General features: G+C 48.0%; 1 protein-coding gene across 4 annotated transcripts in view; it reads left to right on the top strand.

Annotated features, from left to right (window-relative positions):
- The window catches only part of EXOC6B (exocyst complex component 6B), a 318042-nt gene that overhangs the window by 200805 nt on the left and 97156 nt on the right, over positions 1-20081 (top strand). For all 4 annotated transcript variants that reach the window (XM_075499433.1, XM_075499431.1, XM_075499435.1 and 1 more), the window contains one exon: positions 236-415. In XM_075499433.1, the coding sequence (XP_075355548.1) occupies positions 236-415 (180 nt within the window). The remainder of the gene's footprint in view (positions 1-235; positions 416-20081) is intronic.

Below are 20081 nucleotides of genomic sequence, written 5' to 3'. Positions count from 1 at the left end.
GTCCCCAGGTTGCATCAGAAGCAGACACCAGCTTGATCTCACCTACCACTGACCTGGTGGCACATGTCCCACCAGTCTGAGCTAACCTGAGGCTGTAGCAGCCATGTAGTTGCCTACAGGCACTTTGTCTTGTGCCAACTTTAGGGCTAAAGGTTGGGTCAATCTCACGTCCTGTTACTTGTGTAGACTTGTGGTATGGAGACTCCATCCCATGTAACATTGTCTGGTTTCCCAGGACGCCCGCCATGCTGCTGAGGAGGAGATTTACACTAACCTGAACCAGAAGATAGACCAGTTCTTGCAGCTGGCGGACTACGACTGGATGGCCATGGAGCCGGGCAGCAAGGCCAGCGACTACCTTGTAGATCTCATTGGCTTTCTACGCAGCACGTTCGCTGTGTTCACCCACCTCCCGGTAAGCCATCTCCACCGGTTTGCTTTCTTCTTCTGACCGGGGAGCGCACGGGCATCTGATGGTGCTGTTGAAACTAATGGTTGCTCAAGCTTTATGGAGTGCGATGGAAGTGGGGCCTTGTACTGTCAAGTGTTACGATATAACAAATCTATGTCTAAAGGAGGCTATTTCATGTGTTACCAGAAGTTGGGCTTCAGTGAGAGTCTCCCCAAGTATTTGCAAGTCTACTTATACGTGAACGAGAGAAATATTGCAGTCCACCATGTAGAATTAGGATCATAATTCACTAGCCACCTATATTTTAGGTAGATTAACTTTCAGCTTAATGGACATTCAAGATTTTTTTCAAGAGATCCCAGTATAAGAGTGTCTATTATTTGAACTGCAGATACATTTCCAAATGTTTGTCAAGTCACTGGATGCCTTACATCAAAATGCTGCTCTGCGTTGGAAGGCAGCATATGTTTCTTTCTTTTCTCTTCTAAAATATGCCTGTTTATGCTTATGTTATTGCCATCACAAAATGTATTTTGTGTTGTTTTTGCAGTTGGCTGAGTTAATGTCCCGTTGAATAGGAAAAATATAATCATCAGGGAGTCTCATTTTTGCTCAAACAGCTTTTTTTCCTTTAAATAAGATTTGTCCTGACCTGTCTGGATATATACTTATGAGTATCTTCCATCAGCAGGTATTTTGAAATAGCAAATCCACTGAATGCTATATTTGTCCTAAAAGCAATTTCAGATCTTTCTTCTTCAGTGGACTGTTATTTATTTGTTGTTAGTGGGTGCCCAGGATTATAGTACACCGGCGCACACTGGGCACCTTTCACGAGCTTGGGTATAAACAGGAAGAAAAGGCTGATCATACGCGATGGCAGTTCCCTTATCTCCATTCTCCTTGTTTAACGTCCCTGTGATGGCTCTACTGGAAGGATGTTCAAGCACTCCAGAGCCGTTTTAGGAGATGTTACAGCCCTAAAACTTTGCAGGCTTCTGCTTGGCTCATGTCTTTGGCCTTCTCCATCACAGCAGGAAGATGTGGTAGCTGGATGGAAATGAGGACTGATCTGCTGTGGGTGGAGAAGCCACCAAAAGAGAAATGAAAGTGGCTTTCCCAGTTGTCTGTAGCTGGAGGTGCTGTTGAGGAGAAGGTGCTTTCTTGGCTCTGTTATCACTGGAATGAACTTCTAAATAAAGTGTTGCCTCCTGTGCAGAGAAGTCGGAAGGGCTTTTGCCCATCTTCTTATTCAGGCCAGGTTTATTGCCAAAATGTCCCATCCGTTAGCAGCCCTGAGCCGCGTGGCTGGTGGCCATGCGAGCAGGCCTGGGGCAGGTGCCCTCTGGAGTCTGGAGGTGCTTGGACATGGCTGGATTCCCTCAACTGCTGGATTTCTCCTTAAAAAAGGAGATGTGGCTGCGGAGGGGTGGGTTATCACCGGGAGACCGCTTCCACAAATCATACTGGGACTACTTAGGCAAGCAAGTAATGGAGTTTGACAGGGAGATTGGTCTCTGCACCAGAGCATGAAGCATGGGGAGAGATGCCCACAATGATTTATGAGATGGACCTGGAGTGATTTATCTTCCTTAAATATTAACGTTTCCTTTTTGAATGAGTCAAAATCATTTTGGAAACTGGGAGGGCAGCTAATTGGTCTAAAAAGGACCGAGACGGATCGAAGCAGCCTTTTCTCTTCCACAACTGGATTAGAAAGGACCCAGCTGAGAAGAAGACTGTCTGTAGTGTGCCCTGGTGGAGGTGCCAGCTGCCGTGCCGGTGCCGTTCAACCAGCACGCGCGCAGCACCTTATCTTCAAAGCATTGCATGGCACTGATCCTCCCGACAGCCCTGTGAGGTAGGGGAGGCAAGTCGATCAGGTGCTGCAGTCTGATTTATGAAGCTGTAGATCTGGTTCAATGGTTTGTAGGAGACGTAGGCCTGGGATTTTTTTTTACATATATTGGAGTTTCTTCCTTTAGAGGAGCGTTATGAAGATGCCGTCATTGAACGTTGCTGGTGAGTCCCCGCGTATCCTGCAGGCAACCTTGGGTGAGAGCGAGTCAGAAAAAAATCAGAATACATGGAAGAGGCACCCAGCTCCCTTGGTGTCTCTGCTGGCTCGTTCTTGTAGGGTTCAAGGGACTTTTCCAGTGGCTTATTTAGAAACACATTAAAATTTCTGCACTTTGCTAAATGAAATGTAGGAGATAAGGCGTTGTAGAAGCCCACATCTGCCTAAACCAATGCAGAAAAATGATGGAGATGTTTATGAAAGCACCAGTTATGTGGGATTAGCCTCATTTGTGAAAGGAAAGAGTGAGAGGGGTTCAAGAGGGAAAGGAACTATCTCCCAAAAGGGTGAATTATAAGTAAAAGAGGGTATTGCAGGATTGCTAGTGGCAAGGTGGAGCTGTTCCTATACTGCTGGTCCAAATCCAGCCCAAATTATTAGCACCATCGCGTTATGATCTAAGAGGAGTTGCTGCCTGGTTTGAAATGAGTTTGCAGCCTGTTCCAGCTAAAAAATATAGGATTTCCACACTGCCAGTAGCTCATGAAGAAAAGCAAGTGACTGTGCACCATCCGTGGAGAGCGGAACATCTTCTTGTCCCTAGAAGTGGCCTCCACGCAACACCATCCCTTCCAGTTCTTATGTTCTTTCCTGGTTTGGAAATGCCCTTGTCTTCCAGAGCAGGTACCTTCATGTTGACTGAATTTACACGATTTTAAAGTAAGTGAGAAGCGCTCTCCTAGTATTTGAACTTGCAGCAGTTTTTTAGGAGAGAAGAGTGGCAGTCTCAGGAGATGACTAAGTGGCAGGAGCTGAGTTACTCACCTGCCTTTTGTCACGACAGTAATTACACTGAGAAAAACCTTCACCTGCTGATCAAAGAAACTCAGCCTGGGCATGTCGGCAGTTACCGTGCTAAAATTACACCAACAAAAAGCACTGTCCTGTAATAGAACGGAGCCAAAAGTCCTGAGCCTGCAAAAATGCAGGCGGCTCCTTAACTTGATGGGTGTGAGTAATCCCATTGTCTCGGACGGGGCTGCTCGTCTGCAGGAAACCTTTCTGGGGTCAAGGCTCCAGCTCGCCGCAAGGCAGATCAAATGGCCTTGAAGGGTCCGGTTGACTCAAGTCAACGTTTTCAGAGAGGGGTGAAGAGGAGCAGAGATGCTGAGCGAGCTAAAAGACGACTCCAAGCCAAGATTTGGGCATTAGATTTTGTGTTTCCCTTTTTGGATACATGAGACTGATTTTTTCCTGTATTTATTGGGGTGAATCCCAGAAGGGTTGAGGTTGGAAGGGATCTCTGGAGGTCACAGGCTCATAGAATGGTTTGGGTTGGAAGGGGCCTTCGAAGATCATCTAGTCCAACCCCCCTGCCATGGGCAGGGACATCTTCAACTAGACCAGGTTGCTCAGAGCCCCGTCCAGCCTGACCGTGAATGTTTCCAGGGAGGGGGCATCTACCACCTCCTTGGACAAGCAGGTCACCTGGTCCAACCCCCCTGCTCAAGCAGGAAACATAACCCAGACCAAAGCTAGCCCTGGCTTGTGGAGTGGCATAAAGAGTCTCCGCTTTCTCTGGAGTGTGAAGCAGGAGTTGCAATCCCTAATTTTTCCTTTAGAGCATCAGAATAGACATTGTGGGAGATGGTGGAAACCGCTTGATATTAAGAATCCCTGGAAGCGATTTGCTTTTTCCAGCTTCGCTTTGGGACGCCGAGCCCTCGGCTGCAAAGGGCGTGCTGGTGGGTACAGCGTGTGCCGGCGGGGAGGAAAAGTTCATGGTGAAGTTGACGGGGTTTTGGTGCATACCACTGCTGCATGAAATTTTCATGGTGGTTTAGAGCCACAATTCGAAAATGCTCCCCTAAGTGCCCAAAATGTCTCAAAGCAAATAACACGCTGGTGGAAATCAAAGCTTAATTAACATTTGGCTTCAAGGCTGCCCTCTTCCTGCGTTAACCAGGGAGAGTCAGTTTCTGCTGCTGCTGAGCTTATTAACGTGGGATGCTCGGGCCTCCTTTAAAAGAAAATACTTTTATTTTTTTTAAAAGAAAAAAAATACTTAAAAAAAAAAAAGTATTTTAGGAAGAAAAAAAAAAAAAGGTGGTTTCTGGTTTTCAGCAAGTAAAGGGCCATGGCCTCAAAAATTAACATTTCCAGCATAATACTTTTAAAAGAATGACTGAAAAAGCCTTTTGTCTTTGATGGCTGATTGTTGTTTTTATTTCTTGTTAGACAAGTTAATGTAAATCGCATTGACAGGGCTACTCCAAACACACTGATTTGTTGACATTAAGCTTCTCGAAGATGGAGGGTTGTGTCAACACCTACAGTGAACTGTCAGGTTAACAAAGCAAGGATGTTTTCTTGGGGGAGGGGAGCAGAGGTAGGGGAAGGGGGGGGTGTTTTGTTTTTATTTTAAGTTTCCTTTAATCCTCTGTTAGTCTTGTATCTTGATAACCTCCTTTGGAAGGTAATCAAGGCGGGTCAAGAGGTGATGCTGACCCGGGAAGGGGAAGCAATCTTTCAGCGGTTGAACAAACTCTAACCTCTGCCGTCTTGAGCAGTTCGGCGTGAACTCTCTGCAGAGGGGTTTTTGGGTTGGTTTTTTTTTTTTTCCTTTTGTGCTTATTTTTGCCAGATGGCAGGCACAGATTTCAGCTGGAGCTGTGCGAACGCCGTGGCTGCTCTGCCTGCAATGTTTTTGCCTTACTCACCATATTGGCATCTCTTCCCGGTTGCAAATAAATACGCCGGCCCCGGCAGCTCTTGCTTTGGTAGAAAGAGCCTTGGAAGTGTTTATTTTCTTTTTAAAGAGAAAGATTACCTATGTTTTTATTTAAAAAGCCAAATCCCTCTGTAATATTTTAAAAGGCAAGGCACTGCGTGGAGGTAAAATGCCTTGAACTTTGCACCAACCACAGCCTTGACCACATTGGGAGGGACCCAAGTGGAATATAACCGTCACAAAAACATCATATGAGCACCAAAGAGACCTTCTTTAGATTTGCACAAGTCCTGTCTGTGCTTAGATAACGTCCCCTTGCCCTCAGAAGAGCTGAGCAAGTTTTGCTGGAGCTGATCCCTGCTGTCACTCGCTAGGGTTTGACATCCAGCACCTCCATCTTACAGGTGGGAGAGCAGAGGCACGTGGATGGTGACTTGCGGAGCATATTTAATAGCAATAAAACTGGTCCGTGGTACTTTGATTTCCTTCTCAGCCTCCTTAGACCAGGTTCAAAGAGCCCATGTTTTGCTTTCTTAATACTCTGCCAACAGCCGAGCAGCCGGTGCCTCGGTTGGAGCGTTGATGGGTTGTAGGCACCTACGGGCGATGACCGATGTGTACCTCTCTGCCTTTCTCGCTGTTGCTTTGCTCTCTTCTGCATTTGACTTTAAACTCCCTGTGTTGTCCTCTGTAGGGGGATGTAGATGTCCACTCTACAATGTCGGTGAGTACAAGACTGCGTGTCGTGCGCGTTCAGTCTGCTCTGCTCGTACCTCAAATGTTAGAGGGTGAGTTGAACCAGAAAAGGTCCTTAGTCTCGGAAGGGAGGAAAGGAAAAGACTGAGTAGACGTTTAAATCAAGAGGATAAATAAGAGACCAGGGGAAAGGCTTTCCTTCCAGACAGGTCACCCGCAAGTGTGCTGTTGCAGTAGCACGGCTAAATTGTTGCTTTTAGAGCACGTCGCATTTAACTGGCTCCTTTTATCCCCCATGCATCCCTAAATATGCGGGGAATTAGGGGAAATGCCTATTATTAGGGAAAGCATGATGGGATCTTCAGCCTCTGCTTGAAAGAGAAAAGTTCTTTGCAAAATCCCCCTCGCTCTCTGTATTTTGTTCAGACAAATCACCCATGGGGATTTCAGCCTGACGTTCCTCCTGGTCTAAGTGCTCTGACCTGGGGCTTGGACCAGTAAACCTTCCCTCCGGCTAGAGTGGTAGAATAGTATTTGATCCAGAAAATAGTGTGGGTTCTTGACGTTTACTATCTCCCTATTTGGATTAGGGCAATTAGCACAAAGAAAGCGAAGGAGACCTTTCGGACCTGCCTTCTGGTTCAACGAACCCCTGTAGTTGTTGTCATTTCTGCTTGTTTCATGTGCGGGAGAAAAATCTGCGGCACTTCCCCGGATAGATCGCAAACAAAGTGCTCTCGAGCTACCTTGTTTCCTCTGTTCCCATGTCTGCAAGCCAAGGCACGTGCGAGCAAAGCGCGCCTCGTTTTTTTTGTCGGTGCGGCCCTGCTCGACGCGGTTGCGCGGTGTAAGATGCGGCCGTCGCGGAGGCGTAGCCTCTACCCCAGCTTCTGCTTTTCCGCCTGTAACCCCTGCTCTTCATTCTAATGCTGAGCTGCCATGGTAGTATTGATATTTCACGCCGCGGTTGAGTGCGTGTACCCCTTTTCCTGGAAACTGAGCATAGCTAAGCCTTGAGTATTTGCAGGCTCTGGGCACCTGGGGGTTTCTAAGTCAACATCGAGGTCTCAAATCAACGCCAGCTTCTGGAAAGAAAGAGCCTTGTTAAAGCAATTTGAGGCCAGCTTCCATCAAGGCCGTGGCTCGGTTGCTGGCAGGGCTGCGGGAGCTGCCTGCACCGCCGGGGAGCAGGCAGGGATGCTTCGGGCTTCCCCCCACGGCCACGGGTTTCCAGGAGCGGTGTTGGATGTCGACCATCCTACGTGGTGTCCTTAGGGCGTCCCCTAAGAGAGACAGATGCAGAAACTGGTATTGCCTCTGGCTTTTCAAGACTTTCAACCATTTAGAAGCCAGATGTATTTATTTCTTTAATTGAATCCAGTGCCTAGACAGCTATGGAGTCAGCTTCCTATGGAGAGGGGTGCATTAGTTTCATTAAGGTAAATCAATGAAAAATAATACCTGGAGGTCCCCTGGAAAGGGTCAGGAATGGAGTAATCCCTTTATATGGTGGGACTTTGCTAGCCTGCTCTTAGTTGGTTTTGTTTTTAACTGCAACGGATTCTAATTTTCCTTTTAACCCCTCTAATTTTCTGTTCTCTAGGTAGTTTGTATTAATTGGTGGAAATAAATCACTAATCTGTCTGTCTAAAAGAGACTGGAAAATAAAAATCTGATTGCACAAAATAGCAGGACAAAGGAGTAATTGTAACGGAGTTTAAAATGTCCGGTGGGAAGTAGTTGTGGCTAATCCTGGAAGTTTCTTGGTGGTGTAGATACAGACACACGTTTAAAAGAAAGCGAGTTGCCTGGGATGCAGACATGGACAGGGCATGAGCAGCATCCAAAATCCTCCCTGTACGGACCTCAGGGGGCTTCCTCTGCTCTCCAGAGATGATCCGAGTCTCCTGGGGGAGTTGCTCGGACCAGCTTGCCCTGAAGGTTGGGCAAAACGCCCTTAAAAGCAGGGTGCCTCGGTGGGGAGAAGATGGGCTGGTGACCCGAGGAGCGCTCGCGTGGCTGTGTGGTCCCGTGCTGCCCACCTTGCTGCCGTCTGGTGGCTGCGCATCACTTTCCTGGTCTTCTCAAGTGTCTCCAAAATCCCAAATACTTACCCAAATGAAGCAGTGGAAACAAGGACTAATGGTTGCTCTAAAGCAAGGAGGAAAGCGTTCAAATACAGTGGATTTAGCTTTGTTGGCTGGGGAGAAGGCTGACCTCTGATTAACCCAGGAGCGCTAGTTAACTCGAATCTGGGTAAGCCAAGTTATCTTGTAATTACATGGTTTCTTGTCTGCTTTCAGCACTTTGAAAATTAATTGAAGCTAAAATGCCCAGTCCCATAAATCCTTTAAACCAGGGTGTGCACGCTTCCCTAGCTATTGCTTCCCTTTGTGTAGTCACCTTGGCATGTTTGGCTTTGATTTTTATTTTACAAACTTAGATTTGTAAAGCTATTTTATGCTTACTTTTACATGCACGTACATACACAAAGAATCAGATGTGCGGTACGGGGAATTTGGCAGCCGAATACCCATCCTCAGCGTAAGGAATCCAAACATGCCTGCTGCTTCCTGCACCAGAGCCCCAGCCTATACCTTCCAAAAACCCCTAACAGAAGTGAAAGTCTGGGTTGGTTGTTTTTTTTTTTTTCCGCCTTTAGCGAATTTAAGCGAAACAATAGACTTTGCGATCATGTGCTTTCCTCTCATTTCATCCACTGGCAACCTGAAATCTTGTAAGGCTTCTCTTAAGTTGTGAACGTGCGAAGGAACACCAGTGAACACCACATCTGCTTCCAGAGTCCCCAGCTATCTTGCTTAACCTGCCCACGGGAGGAGACCCGCCTGCCCTAGAGGAGCCCAACCTGCAAATGCCGTGTCCTTTGGGGTCCCTGTGCAGAGGTCGCTTGAATTGAGGTTGCACGGAGAAGCGCTGGGAGCTCGTGCCCATCGTCTGGAGCCGACAGTCGCCTGAGCACGGTTGAGTGCTGTTGGTGTGGTTGGAGTGGCTGCAATTAAGGCCACGTCGTTTAGTGACCATCACAGGGGTGCCTTTACACAGAGCTATGTTCTCCCTGGATCTTGTAGCCTAGGTTAGCTGTAAAAGCAAGAAAGAGAAGCAAAGCGTTTAAAAGTGCAGATCCGGATGGATTTCTCCTGATCGCTGTGGTCTTTCTTCGTTGTGTTTCATGAGTGGCAATGACTAACGAGAGCCCGACGGGTCAATTAAAAAACAAGATAACAGTAATTTCTCCAGCTTTCACCATCCGCCTTTTTCTTGCCTCTGTTTTTCAACTATAGCATCTAAATATTGAAAACAGAAATTTAATGTATGATTTAGTTTTTGGGAAAATGTAAAACGAACGGAAGTTTCATACGCCGCTTGCGTTGGTCACTCAGTAATCTGCTCTGCTTGGAAAAAAAAATATCTCCCAAATTGGGTGTTGATGGCTCATGGAGTGGAAATGGAGTGGGTGGGATTTTTCTTTTTGTTTTGAGCTCATCCTTTTTTCCAGTCTGTTCAACATCTGGGCTTTAAGTCATGTCTTAGTTGCCTTTCCAACAGGCGGCCGTACGTCACGGCAGCATGCCGACCCTTCCTTCGGCATCTCGGCAAGCAGAAATCTGCGTAAACGGGGAATCTGGAGCATCCATGTGTGTGCGAAGGGTGGGAAACCCTTGGTGTCAGCGTGCCGGAGGGCTCCGCCGCGAGGATGAGTACAGCGTGCTGTGCTCCAAGCCTCGAGATCTTTCTCCTTTTATTTATAACATCAAATTATAATTATAAAATTATATAGCAAAGATGAAGCGATTCCGTTCACTCTCTTTAAGTCTTCCTCCTGCCGTAACTGGCAGATGCTTTGCCCTGATAAATCAGCAGAAAGAAGCGTGGTTCTAGCTCTTCGTACGTTAGGGAAAAAATAAAAAAAATCTGTATTTAATCAACTTTTTGTTTCCAAAATGGCAGCTGCTTTGTATTTAATGGAAAATCAGGCTCTTCCCAATGGAAAGAATGTTACTCCCAAAGCGAATACAAAAGAAAATAAAAGCCACAAAAGAGGAGGATGAAATATGTCACTTACTTTTTTTTTTTTCTCATTCGTTCCAGTTTTGGAGCCGCGCGCTCCGATCACGGTCAGGCCACGGCTCTGGTTTGCGTCAAGTAACTCAGAAAGTCTCAGCCCGTGGACACGGGGACCAGGAGAGAGCCTTGCTCCACGTTAGGAGGCACAAATAGGACCGAGAAAAATTTAGGGCTACTTCATGCTTCTCGTGTGCGTATAGAGACTCGTTAAGCGCAGGTTATTTATGGGTTTAATTCCTGTGCAGGCTGAGGTGCCTCCGCTGTTGGAGCACCGCGTTTTTTCCTTGACACCTCTTGTTGCAGGGTCTTGGTGTCTTTTTCGGAGGTGAATGATCTTTGTGGAGACCCAAGTGGTGAGCATGGGAGGAGGAGAAAAATGAGGAGCATCAAGCCCATGCCTGGTCCAAGCCCAGCCAGCAGGTCCCCAGGTCGCCATCCTCTTCCCGGGGTTGCAGTGAATCTACAGCACCCTCCTTTCTCGGCCTGCTGCTTGTGCTTGCTTGCAGAGTTTGCTCTGAAACACATTTAAATGTTGAAAAATTAATATTTAGTGCGGAGGGGAGGCTGCCAAACTGCCGCCGTGGCGAGTCAACAGCCCCAGGTTTGTACAGGTCGGTGAACGGTGCAATTCGGTTTAGGGTTCCCTCCTGCTGCTGGGCCAAGGATGTTGAGGCACGCCGTGGAGATACCCTCTGGGGGAAGGAGAAGCGGTTTGAGCTGTCGTGATGTGCTCTGTCCATTTATTTTGGGTTTTGTGTGGGTTTTGGTAGCTGCTTCCCTCCCGGCCCCCGCACCTCCCTGTCTCATGATGCCGTTTCTCAGCGCAAGAAGGCGGCGCAGGCGTTTGCAGCGCAGCTCGTAACAGCGTGGAGTATTTTAGAGCAGGTAGATGGGACTTTTTTATCTTTTACTGTTTAGGAAAGAGGGTCGTGTAAAGAAAGCGGAAGGCAGATGTTTGATGCCACGGGCTGAACCTCCAGCCTGGTGGGACAGTTGGGATCAGATGGTTACGTGATTAATGAGAGCGTCTACAGTTAAATCAAGTGCCTAACAAGGATAAAGCCCATCATTCCTAGCGTTTCTCAAAGCATAATGCTGTCGTACGCCTAATCTGGACTGGCAGGGGTGCTTTCCCACCCACGTCCCGTGTGAAGGTCCTTGCACAGATCTCTGAACCATCTCAGGAGACCAGACAGCAGCTGGGTGCTCCAACGCAGGCGCTGCTCATTTCGGGTGCGCCAGGCTCTACACAACTGTTTCCATGCTACAGACATTTAAAAAGCGTTTAATTAAAAATATCCTGCCACGCATTTGGATGGTGTGCAAGGAAAAAAGACGCAGATCTTGGAATCCTCTGTTTCCTTGGGGTTTTTTGCATATGTGCCTATGCAAAAAAAAAAAACCCCAGCAGCTTCCCAGCTTCGCTGCAAACTACGGAGCTTCTACAAAAAGGCCTCGGCCCGGTTGTGTGTTTGTGTGTGCCTCTGTAAGGCTTCAAAGAAACCGCCCCGCGCTCAGTTGTAACAGCTGCGTCCCGAGGTACTTCCCTTCACCACCCCCTGCCCTTCCTTCTATTTATTTATTTTCCTATGTAAAAAAAAAATTACATAAAAAAATGTAGCTGTCGCTTGTTGACTCTTGACAGCACAGTCAAAGCAAGGGAAAAATCTTGTGTTCCTGTGCATGCTCTTATCCTGGATCCTCTCATATCCTGGATCGCACGATTATTTGTGGTTACAAAATCCCCGAGTTGTGCTTTTGCTGTTGGGTGTATTCGCTCGTGCTTGTAAGCAAGTAGATGCGATTCGTCGTGCCAAGACCCCTTGATGCCTATGTAGGAAAAACCTTGCCATGGAGCTGCTTACTCCACAAATTGTCATTTGGTTGAAGACCAAAAAACCCCAAACCGAATAAAATAACATTATTAAAAAAAAAAAACGACTAACCACTTGCAGATCTGTCTATGGGAACTGGTTGAGACCATCACCCCCGATGTGATTTCTGCTCTGCTGCTCTGTATGGGAGCCTTGAGTCTCCAGCCAGCTTCGGCCAAAATAGCCTCCAGCTGTTGACCTTGGGCATCTTCAACACAGCCAAACTGTTACGGTTTTTCCTCTTTTATTGGAAAGTGAGGGGTTTTGTATCGGGCTGCAGTGGTCGGCGTAACTGGCTGGTTTATTTTTTGTGTGGTGAGGATAATTGCTGTATTTGCTTTTTTTTCCCCTTTTCTTTTTTATTTGTCTGGTTGCCTCTAAGCTTCTGTTGGGAGTTCAGCTTTGCCATGTGTTTGTCTTGCTGCCGTATCTGTGACAGCCTGTTTTCCCTTTAATGCTCAAAATAGAATATAAGTGGTAAATGTTTACTTCTGAAAATGACACCCCGTCGATTTTTTTAAATACCTCTGGAAGACAGCCACTTAAACACGAGCTTGGGCTCAGCTTTCACATGAATTTGAAAGCAATCCCACTTCAGTCAGAGGATGGTGGCCTTCCAGGTTGGCTGGAGCAACTGCTCTTTTTGCTCTTCAGATGCCGTCAGCTTTCCAGGTGAGTGGGTCTTTGCATGAGACAAATTTCACTCAAAATTGTGTTACTTGGCACTGCTTTAAGGTGTTGCTCTTCATAGGTTTACTGTGGTGAACCTGAGATATTTCAATGGTGGAAGGCTGTCTCTTACAGAATCACAGAATCACAGAATCGTATAGGTTGGAAAAGACCTTTAACATCATCGAGTCCAACCGTAAACCTAACACTACCAAGCCCACCACTACACCATGTCCCTAAGCACCTCATCTACACGGCTTTTAAATACCTCCAGGGATGGGGACTCCACCACTTCCCTGGGCAGCCTGTTCCCATGCTTGACAACCCTTTCAATGGAGAAATTGTTCCTAATATCCAGTCTAAACCTCTCCTGACGCAACTTGAGGCCATTTCCTCTTGTCCTGTGGCTTGTTATTTGGGAGAAGAGACCGACCCCACCTCTCTACCCCCTCCTTTCAGGCAGTTGTAGAGAGCGATGAGGTCTCCCCTCAGCCTCCTTTTCTCCAGGCTGAACAACCCCAGGTCCCTCAGCCGCTCCCCATCAGCCTTGTGCTCCAGACCCTTCCCCAGCTCCGTTGCCCTTCTCTGGACACGCTCCAGCCCCTCAATGTCTCTCTTGTAGGGAGGGGCCCAAAACTGAATGCAGTATTTGAGGTGTGGGACCACCTCGCTGTTTTGAACCAAGCTATTGCATGATAGGGATGGTCAAAGTCATCAGAAGACCAAAGTCCCAGTTTCACTCAGAAAAGGCTATGGCAGTACCTTGGTGGTGATGATCTGTTTAAATCTGGTGATTTGCTAATGGCAATGAAGCTTGTTCCGTAGATGACTACAACCTGCCCTGCTCCCAGCCCCAGTAATCAGGTGTAGAGGGGAGGGGAGCAACGCCTGCAGCTCATCCTGCGCAGAGCATCGGTCCTCCTCCTAAACCAGAAACAGTCGTTCGTGGGTCACTTCTGACATGGCAGATCCTGAGGAGAAAGAGGTCCTTCTCATTCCTGGTAAACCAGGGCACAGATGCCTGTCCCGTTCACTGCAAGTAGCAGGGTGGATTTTGTAGCTGTTGGAAGGGAGGCTGTTGACACGAAGGCAATGCCACTGACCGTTCCAGTAGGTCCCAGCTGTGCATTGAATCCCAAATGCCTTCCTCAAAGAAACGCGTGTGCAGTCATTGCCTCCCCTTTCATAAGCTTGGGCATCAGGAAACCTTTAACTCTGTAACTGCCGAGTAATATGAAGACCTGGTGGGGGTCCTGGGCTGGGGAGCACCCCCTGAGTCCAAAGCTGAGGAGCATCCCGGGGGTCCAGGGCTGGGGAGCATCCCTTTCCCCAACAGGCTTTGCTCTGTGCTCAGGAGCCCTGGCCCGCAAGCGTTGCTCGTTGCCAACCTTCTCTTGTTGGCTGGAAGGTTTCTTCTTCTTTTCCTTGGCAAATTTCAAAACCATGTGAACGTCAGCTTGTAGCTTGGTGCCAGTTGCCTTTTTCCAAGTCCATAAGTCAACACACTGGCTTCAGTGTGTAGCTCCTGGGATGACTTCACAGAGCCAGAGATCAAATGCGGAGCTTGACAGTGGCTGAAATCGGTAAGTGACGGTTAACGTTCGCACATCAGTCACCTCTCGCATCCCACGTCTAACACAAAGTGACAGGGCTCAGCCCACAGCATGTTCCCTGCTAGAAACCAGGAACCCGTCTGCTCTCGTCCTCTTTCCATAACGCAAACAATTTTGGGAGGAAAAAGTGATTTCTTCTTCTTAATAAGGGTTCTGCAAAGCCAAGTAAATAGAATTTATTAATTAAGAGTTGCTCTCTTGACCCCTAAGCTGAAGCTAATACTCTTAGGGATGGATTTGATTCTCTGGGATGTGTGGTGTTGTCTGACCATGTAGCACTTAGCGAGTCTAATTGTCTCCTGGACGAAGACACTGCATTGATTCTCCTTTTATATTAAACGTAAAACTTAGAAAAATTAACTTTTCTTTTTGCTAGTCTGTATTGTTCCCAGTCATTTGACAGTCATGCTGTTGTGTTTTAACTCCATATGGTTGCTTCCCTTCTCACGCCTTAATCTGGGCTTGGTTTAGCTGTGCTGTCCTGCAGTTCTCCAGATCAGCATCTTCTCTCTTTTAAACACTGGGGCAGATGTTTTCTCTACCTTTCCATCCAACTCCTCAGTGCTCTGGGGCCACTAAAAAAGGGACACGCATTTAGGAAGCTCCCCTGCCCCTTGTCCCTCCACTGGGTCTGCGCGATCCCATCCTGTGGGTCTGTAGGTACGAGCTTTGGTTTTGGACCACTCTCCCTGTGCCGTTGCCTCTCTGCGCCATCAGAGATGCACCCGAAGAGGCTGGTATGGCCAAGCTGGTCACTGATGCCAGCTGAGCTCCTACCTTCAGAGAGGGCATCTTTGGAGACCACCCTGCTCAGGGCGGGCATTGCTGCACCAGCCTGCGGGCTTGGCCAACGCAGAGAGGGATGCCTCTTCTTGACCATCCCTTTTGCTTGGGGCTCTCACATATTGCTCCTGGACCTCTTTGTCCTGGATACACTCACTTCTATTTGCAAGATGTTGGGTGCAGATCCACAGCTTTTTTTAAAAATAATTTAAAAGCCCAACCAACCAAACAAAAAAACCCTATGCCAAACCCAGCAAAAAACCCAACCAAAAAACCCCACAAAACCTACTTTGTCAAAATTGAAAATGGATATCTGGGTGATTAATAAGAGGTTTATTTGTTTTTTAAGTAAACCTCTTAAAACCAACAGAGTACTCATTGTACGTTTGTTTTCACTGTTTGGGAAGTGTTAATGGATCTGGGTAATGGTTTGGGGTTTTTTGCCATCTTCAGTCACTGCAGAACAATTGTTTTTTTTTAAAAAAAAGCAATTAAAAATGCATCAGGGTGGCGTTAAGAACCTGGCAAATGAGGGTGGCACGAGCAAGCCAGGAAATTTTCCCCTTAAGAGTCAGCAGAGCTGATTTACTGATTTTGCCCATGGTTTAGTGAGATTTGGGGCTCCAGTGCTGCCGGCAGCAAGGGCAGTCCAGAGGCATCTGGAGCAGGAGGAGATCACGCCTGGGGGTCTGCAGGGTCTGAAGTCTTCATCCGTGCCTGCACAGAAAGCATCCCCTGGGATTATTCTTGGTTTTATGCTGCCAAACAATTGCTTGTTATTACAGCATCACATTTCCATCTTCCGCAAAATATTCCACCAGTATTGTGTTATGAATTGGAAAAGTCAGCAAATTCAGTGCTGAAATTATTGGGACAACTTGTGGTGTTTATAGAAAAGTGGACATTTAATATTGAGGAATTCCAATTTTTTGGCCCACTTTTCTGTTGTATGAAGTCCATGGATTTGCATGTCTAAATAGACTTAATCACATCAATCCCAATGCTTGTCGCAGATTGAAAAAGAAATCCCGTTGTTAGCAAAAAATAAAAATAATTGGAAATCCTGAGACCATTTGAAACCTGTCAGGCTTTGGTTTTCATGGAAATGCTGCATTAATTCTTTGGCGAGTTGGTGGCAGTGTTCTCCGCGCTACAATAAGACTTTTGTTTGTGTTTCAGTGACCACATTGCATCTCGTTTTGGCTGAGCAAAAAGCAGGAGGCACCGGCAGCTTCCTCCTCGATGAAGCCAGAGGTTGCTCCTGCAGGGTGGTGGGATGGGGCCCCTGGGTCAACCTGCTCGGGTCTCTTCTGGGACCCTCTGGTCGGTGGCCGCTGCCAGCTCGTGCCACCACCGCGGCTCTGGCAGCGGTAGGTGTGTGCCGAGGAGCCCCCTCTCTCCCTGCTGCGAGGTGGGTAGTGGCAGCGTATTCCTGATTGCACGTTAAGATTAATGGGTATTTATTTTAACAACCATTCCGTTTCAGTAGCTTTTAATGAGTCCTTTGATAGCAAGTTCCTTAATTAACAAGGCAGCCTTTCAGCGTTTCCTTTCCCTAATTGTTAACATATTTGCTATTTTCAAACAAATGCGCTACCGTGAGCAGTGCCGGCTCCGCAGCCTTCCCCGTGGCCGCTGCCTGTCCTCCTGGGAACTCGGAGGCTTCAATCTGCTGCCCAAGGATGAAATACAGATGAAAAGAGATGATTTCATGGCTGATCTCCTGAAGTGCGATTGACTTGATGGGGTTCATGGGGAGTAGCAAAGTCTCTCCCGCTGTAAGAGAAGATCAGGTTCGTGACCACCTGAGGAACTTGAACGTACATCACTCCTGACGACCTTGAACATACATAAGGACCTGACGAGATGCATCCCAGGGTCCTGAGGGAATTGACTGATGTAGTTGCCAAACTACTCTCCATGATATTTGAAAAATCACGGCAGTCAGGTGAAGTCCCTGGTGACTGGAAAAACGGAAACATTGCACCCCTGTTTACAAAGGGTAGGAAGGAGGACCCTGGGATCTGCCGACCTGTCAGCCTTACCTCTGTGCCTGGGAAGATCATGGAACAGATCCTCCTAGAAGCTATGCTAGAGCACATGGAGGACAGGGAGGTGATTCGAGACAGCCAACATGGCTTCACCAAGGGCAAAGTCCTGCCTGTCCGACCTAGTGGCCTTCTATGGAGGAGTGGCTACATCAGTGGACAAGTGAAGAGCTACGGATGTAATCTATCTGGACTTCCATAAGGCCTTTGACATGGTCCCCTACAACATCCTTCTCTCTAAATTGGAGAGATATGGATTTGATGGGTGGACTGTTCGGTGGATGAGGAATTGGTTGGATCGTCGCATCCAGAGGGTAGTGGTCAACAGCTCAATGTCCCGATGGAGATCAGTGACGAATGGTGTCCCTCAGGGGTCCGTACTGGGACCAGTGCTGTTTAATATCTTCATGAGTGACATGGACAGTGGGATTGAGTGCACCCTCAGCAAGTTTGCAGAGGACACCAAGCTGAGTGGTGTGGTTGACACTCCTGAGGGATGGGATGCCATCCAGAGGGACCTGGACAAGCTGGAGAAGTGGGCCCATGTGAACCTCTTGAGGTTCAACAAGGCCAAGTGCAAGGTCTCGCACCTGGGTTGGGGCAATCCCCATTATCAATACAAGGTGGGGGATGATGTGATCGAGAGCAGCCCTGCGGAGAAGGACTTGGGGGTACGGGTCGATGAAAAGCTGGACATGAGCCAACAATGTGCGCTCACATCCCAGAAAGCCAACCATATCCTGGGCTGCATCCAAAGCAGCGTGGCCAGCAGGGCGAGGGAGGGGATTCTGCCCCTCTACTCCGCTCTGGTGAGACCCCCCCTGCAGTACTGCGTCCAGATCTGGGGTCCTCAGCACAAGACAGACATGGAGCTGTTGGAGCGGGTCCAGAGGAGGCCACAAAGATGGTCAGAGGGCTGGAACACCTCTGCTGTGAGGACAGGCTGAGAGAGTTGGGGTTGTTCAGCCTGGAGAAGAGAAGGCTCCGGGGAGACCTTATTGCAGCCTTTCAGTACTTCAAGGGGGCTTATAAGAAAGACGGGGACAGACTTTTTAGTAGGGCCTGTTGTGATAGGACAAGGGGTGATGGTTTTAAACTGAAAGAGGGGAGATTCAGACTAGATAGAAGGAAGAACTTTTTTACAATGAGGGTGGTGAGACACTGGCACAGGTTGCCCAAGAGAGGCTGTAGATGCCCCATCCCTGGAAGTGTTCAAAGTCAGGCTGGACGGGGCTTTGAGCAAGCTGGTCTAGTGGAAGATGTCCCTGCTCATTGCAGGGGGGTTGGACTAGATGACCTGTAAAGTTCCCTTCCAACCCAAACCATTCTCTGATTCTATGAGATATGCTCCAATAGGTGCCCCTTGGTTGTGTCTTTGGGAGAGCTTCAGAGGTTTGGCTCTGCCCTTTAACTGGTTGGCATGGCCACAAGGAACCTCTCTAGATGTCCTACTCGTGTGCCCAGAGGAAGCCTTGGTGGGACAGGGAGAGCAGCATCACCGTGAGAGGTATCATGGAAACCCCAAACGCAGACGCCAACTGCAAAGAGGTTACATCAGAGGCCATGGACAGAGGGATTTATTGCAAGTAATATGGTTACAAACGGATTTGAGCCTCAAAACAAAAACTCATGGCTTTTGCTCTGATAAGATGCTCATAATTGCTTTATTTCACTGAATGTTGGACCAAGCTGGAGCTTGGTGGGGGTGGCCAGGCAGGTGCTTGGTTGTCTTGGCCATTGAGCTCTGTCAACTTTGACCCGTGAGCCCTGTTCTCCCTGATGCAAATGCAGTTCGTTTTTAACGAGGTTTGCCAAGGTCTTGAATAAACAAGTGATACTATAGAGGTGTTCCTGGAATTGCTTGATGAGATTTTAAGCTCTTCGGTTTTCTGTCAAGTTGGCAAATGAGCTATTGGTGATTTTAAGGTGTTTGTTTTCCCCTTCTCTGCAGACAGCTCAGGTTGTGGTTGTATTCCTTCTCCTTTGCCTTCCTCTCCAAATCTCATCTTGCATTTTAGATAAATTGTTCCTGAGCTGGAGGGACTGCAGCGCTCAGGCGGGTAAAGCATTTCTGAAATACAGGCAGGGACCGAGCTGGTTTGGAGCCGCGCCGGGGAGCGGGATCAGGACGTAACCCGCGATTTCTCGGGGTGCTGGCACAAGGAGAGCCTTTGGGACTGCCACCGGTTCCACCACGGGCTCGCAAAAATCATCAGGGTAATTAGCATGAGGTCTGAGCCGTCCCAGCTGAGCGCAGCGGCTCCTCTGAACTGCGGGGTTTTCTAGGAGCAGCGACGTCTAGGGATGACATCTCAGAGGCATCCGGCTCAATCTCCATGCCAAGGCACATGTCCCGACGCCGCTGCCGTGGGTGGTGCAGTTAATGGTTTCGGGAGGGGGGTGAGGCTGGTGGAAAACACGTCTATCACGGGCTTGGCTCCGCGTGTCGGTGTGCCGGGCGGGCGCCCCGGGGTGAGCGGGGGCTCTTCCTCCCAGCACTGTGGGAAAGCTGAAAAATGAACCGGGGAGAAAAAAAAATAACGCTATGAAGTGAACCTCAGTGGTAAATAAGTGCCAAAGAACCAAGATGGGCACGTTGTGGTATGAGGATGTACTTGATTGATATCTGCCAGCGTGCAGCCCAAACCGTCCCGAGCGTGAATACAAACAGCCTTCTCCACTTGCAGCAGCGGCTTATTAGTAGTGATATATCAGTGTCCTGGCGCTGGTTTTTCTCCTGTCAACAACAGCTGCTTATCAAGCAGATATTGCACTGTATTTCTGGGGAAAAAGTCTAAAATTGATGTTCGTAAGCCATTGCTGATCTTATAAGGAGCTGCTGTAAGTGGGCATCTGTTGCGCTGAGTGTAGGTGTGGGGCGGAAAAGGGTTAGGTTCAGTCTTATTTATAAGGCTGGGTTCAGTCTTCTTTATAAGGTTAGGTTCAGTCTTATTTATAAGACTGAAAAACGTAAATTCTGGGAGGGTTTTAAATCTTGGTGCCCAGGGAGTGAGATGCTGGGCACCGCTGCTGGTACCTTCTTTTCTCTAGCCAGACATTTAACACAACGATTTAAACCCCTGTGGCATCTCCAAGCCCTCTAAGAGTAAATGTAAGGAAAAATAGATTAATGCTTAAAAGGCGGAAAAAAA

Source organism: Mycteria americana, chromosome 4 (genome assembly GCF_035582795.1).
Source record: "Mycteria americana isolate JAX WOST 10 ecotype Jacksonville Zoo and Gardens chromosome 4, USCA_MyAme_1.0, whole genome shotgun sequence".
Lineage (NCBI taxonomy): Eukaryota > Metazoa > Chordata > Aves > Ciconiiformes > Ciconiidae > Mycteria > Mycteria americana.
This window is presented reverse-complemented; position numbering and strand designations above follow the sequence as displayed.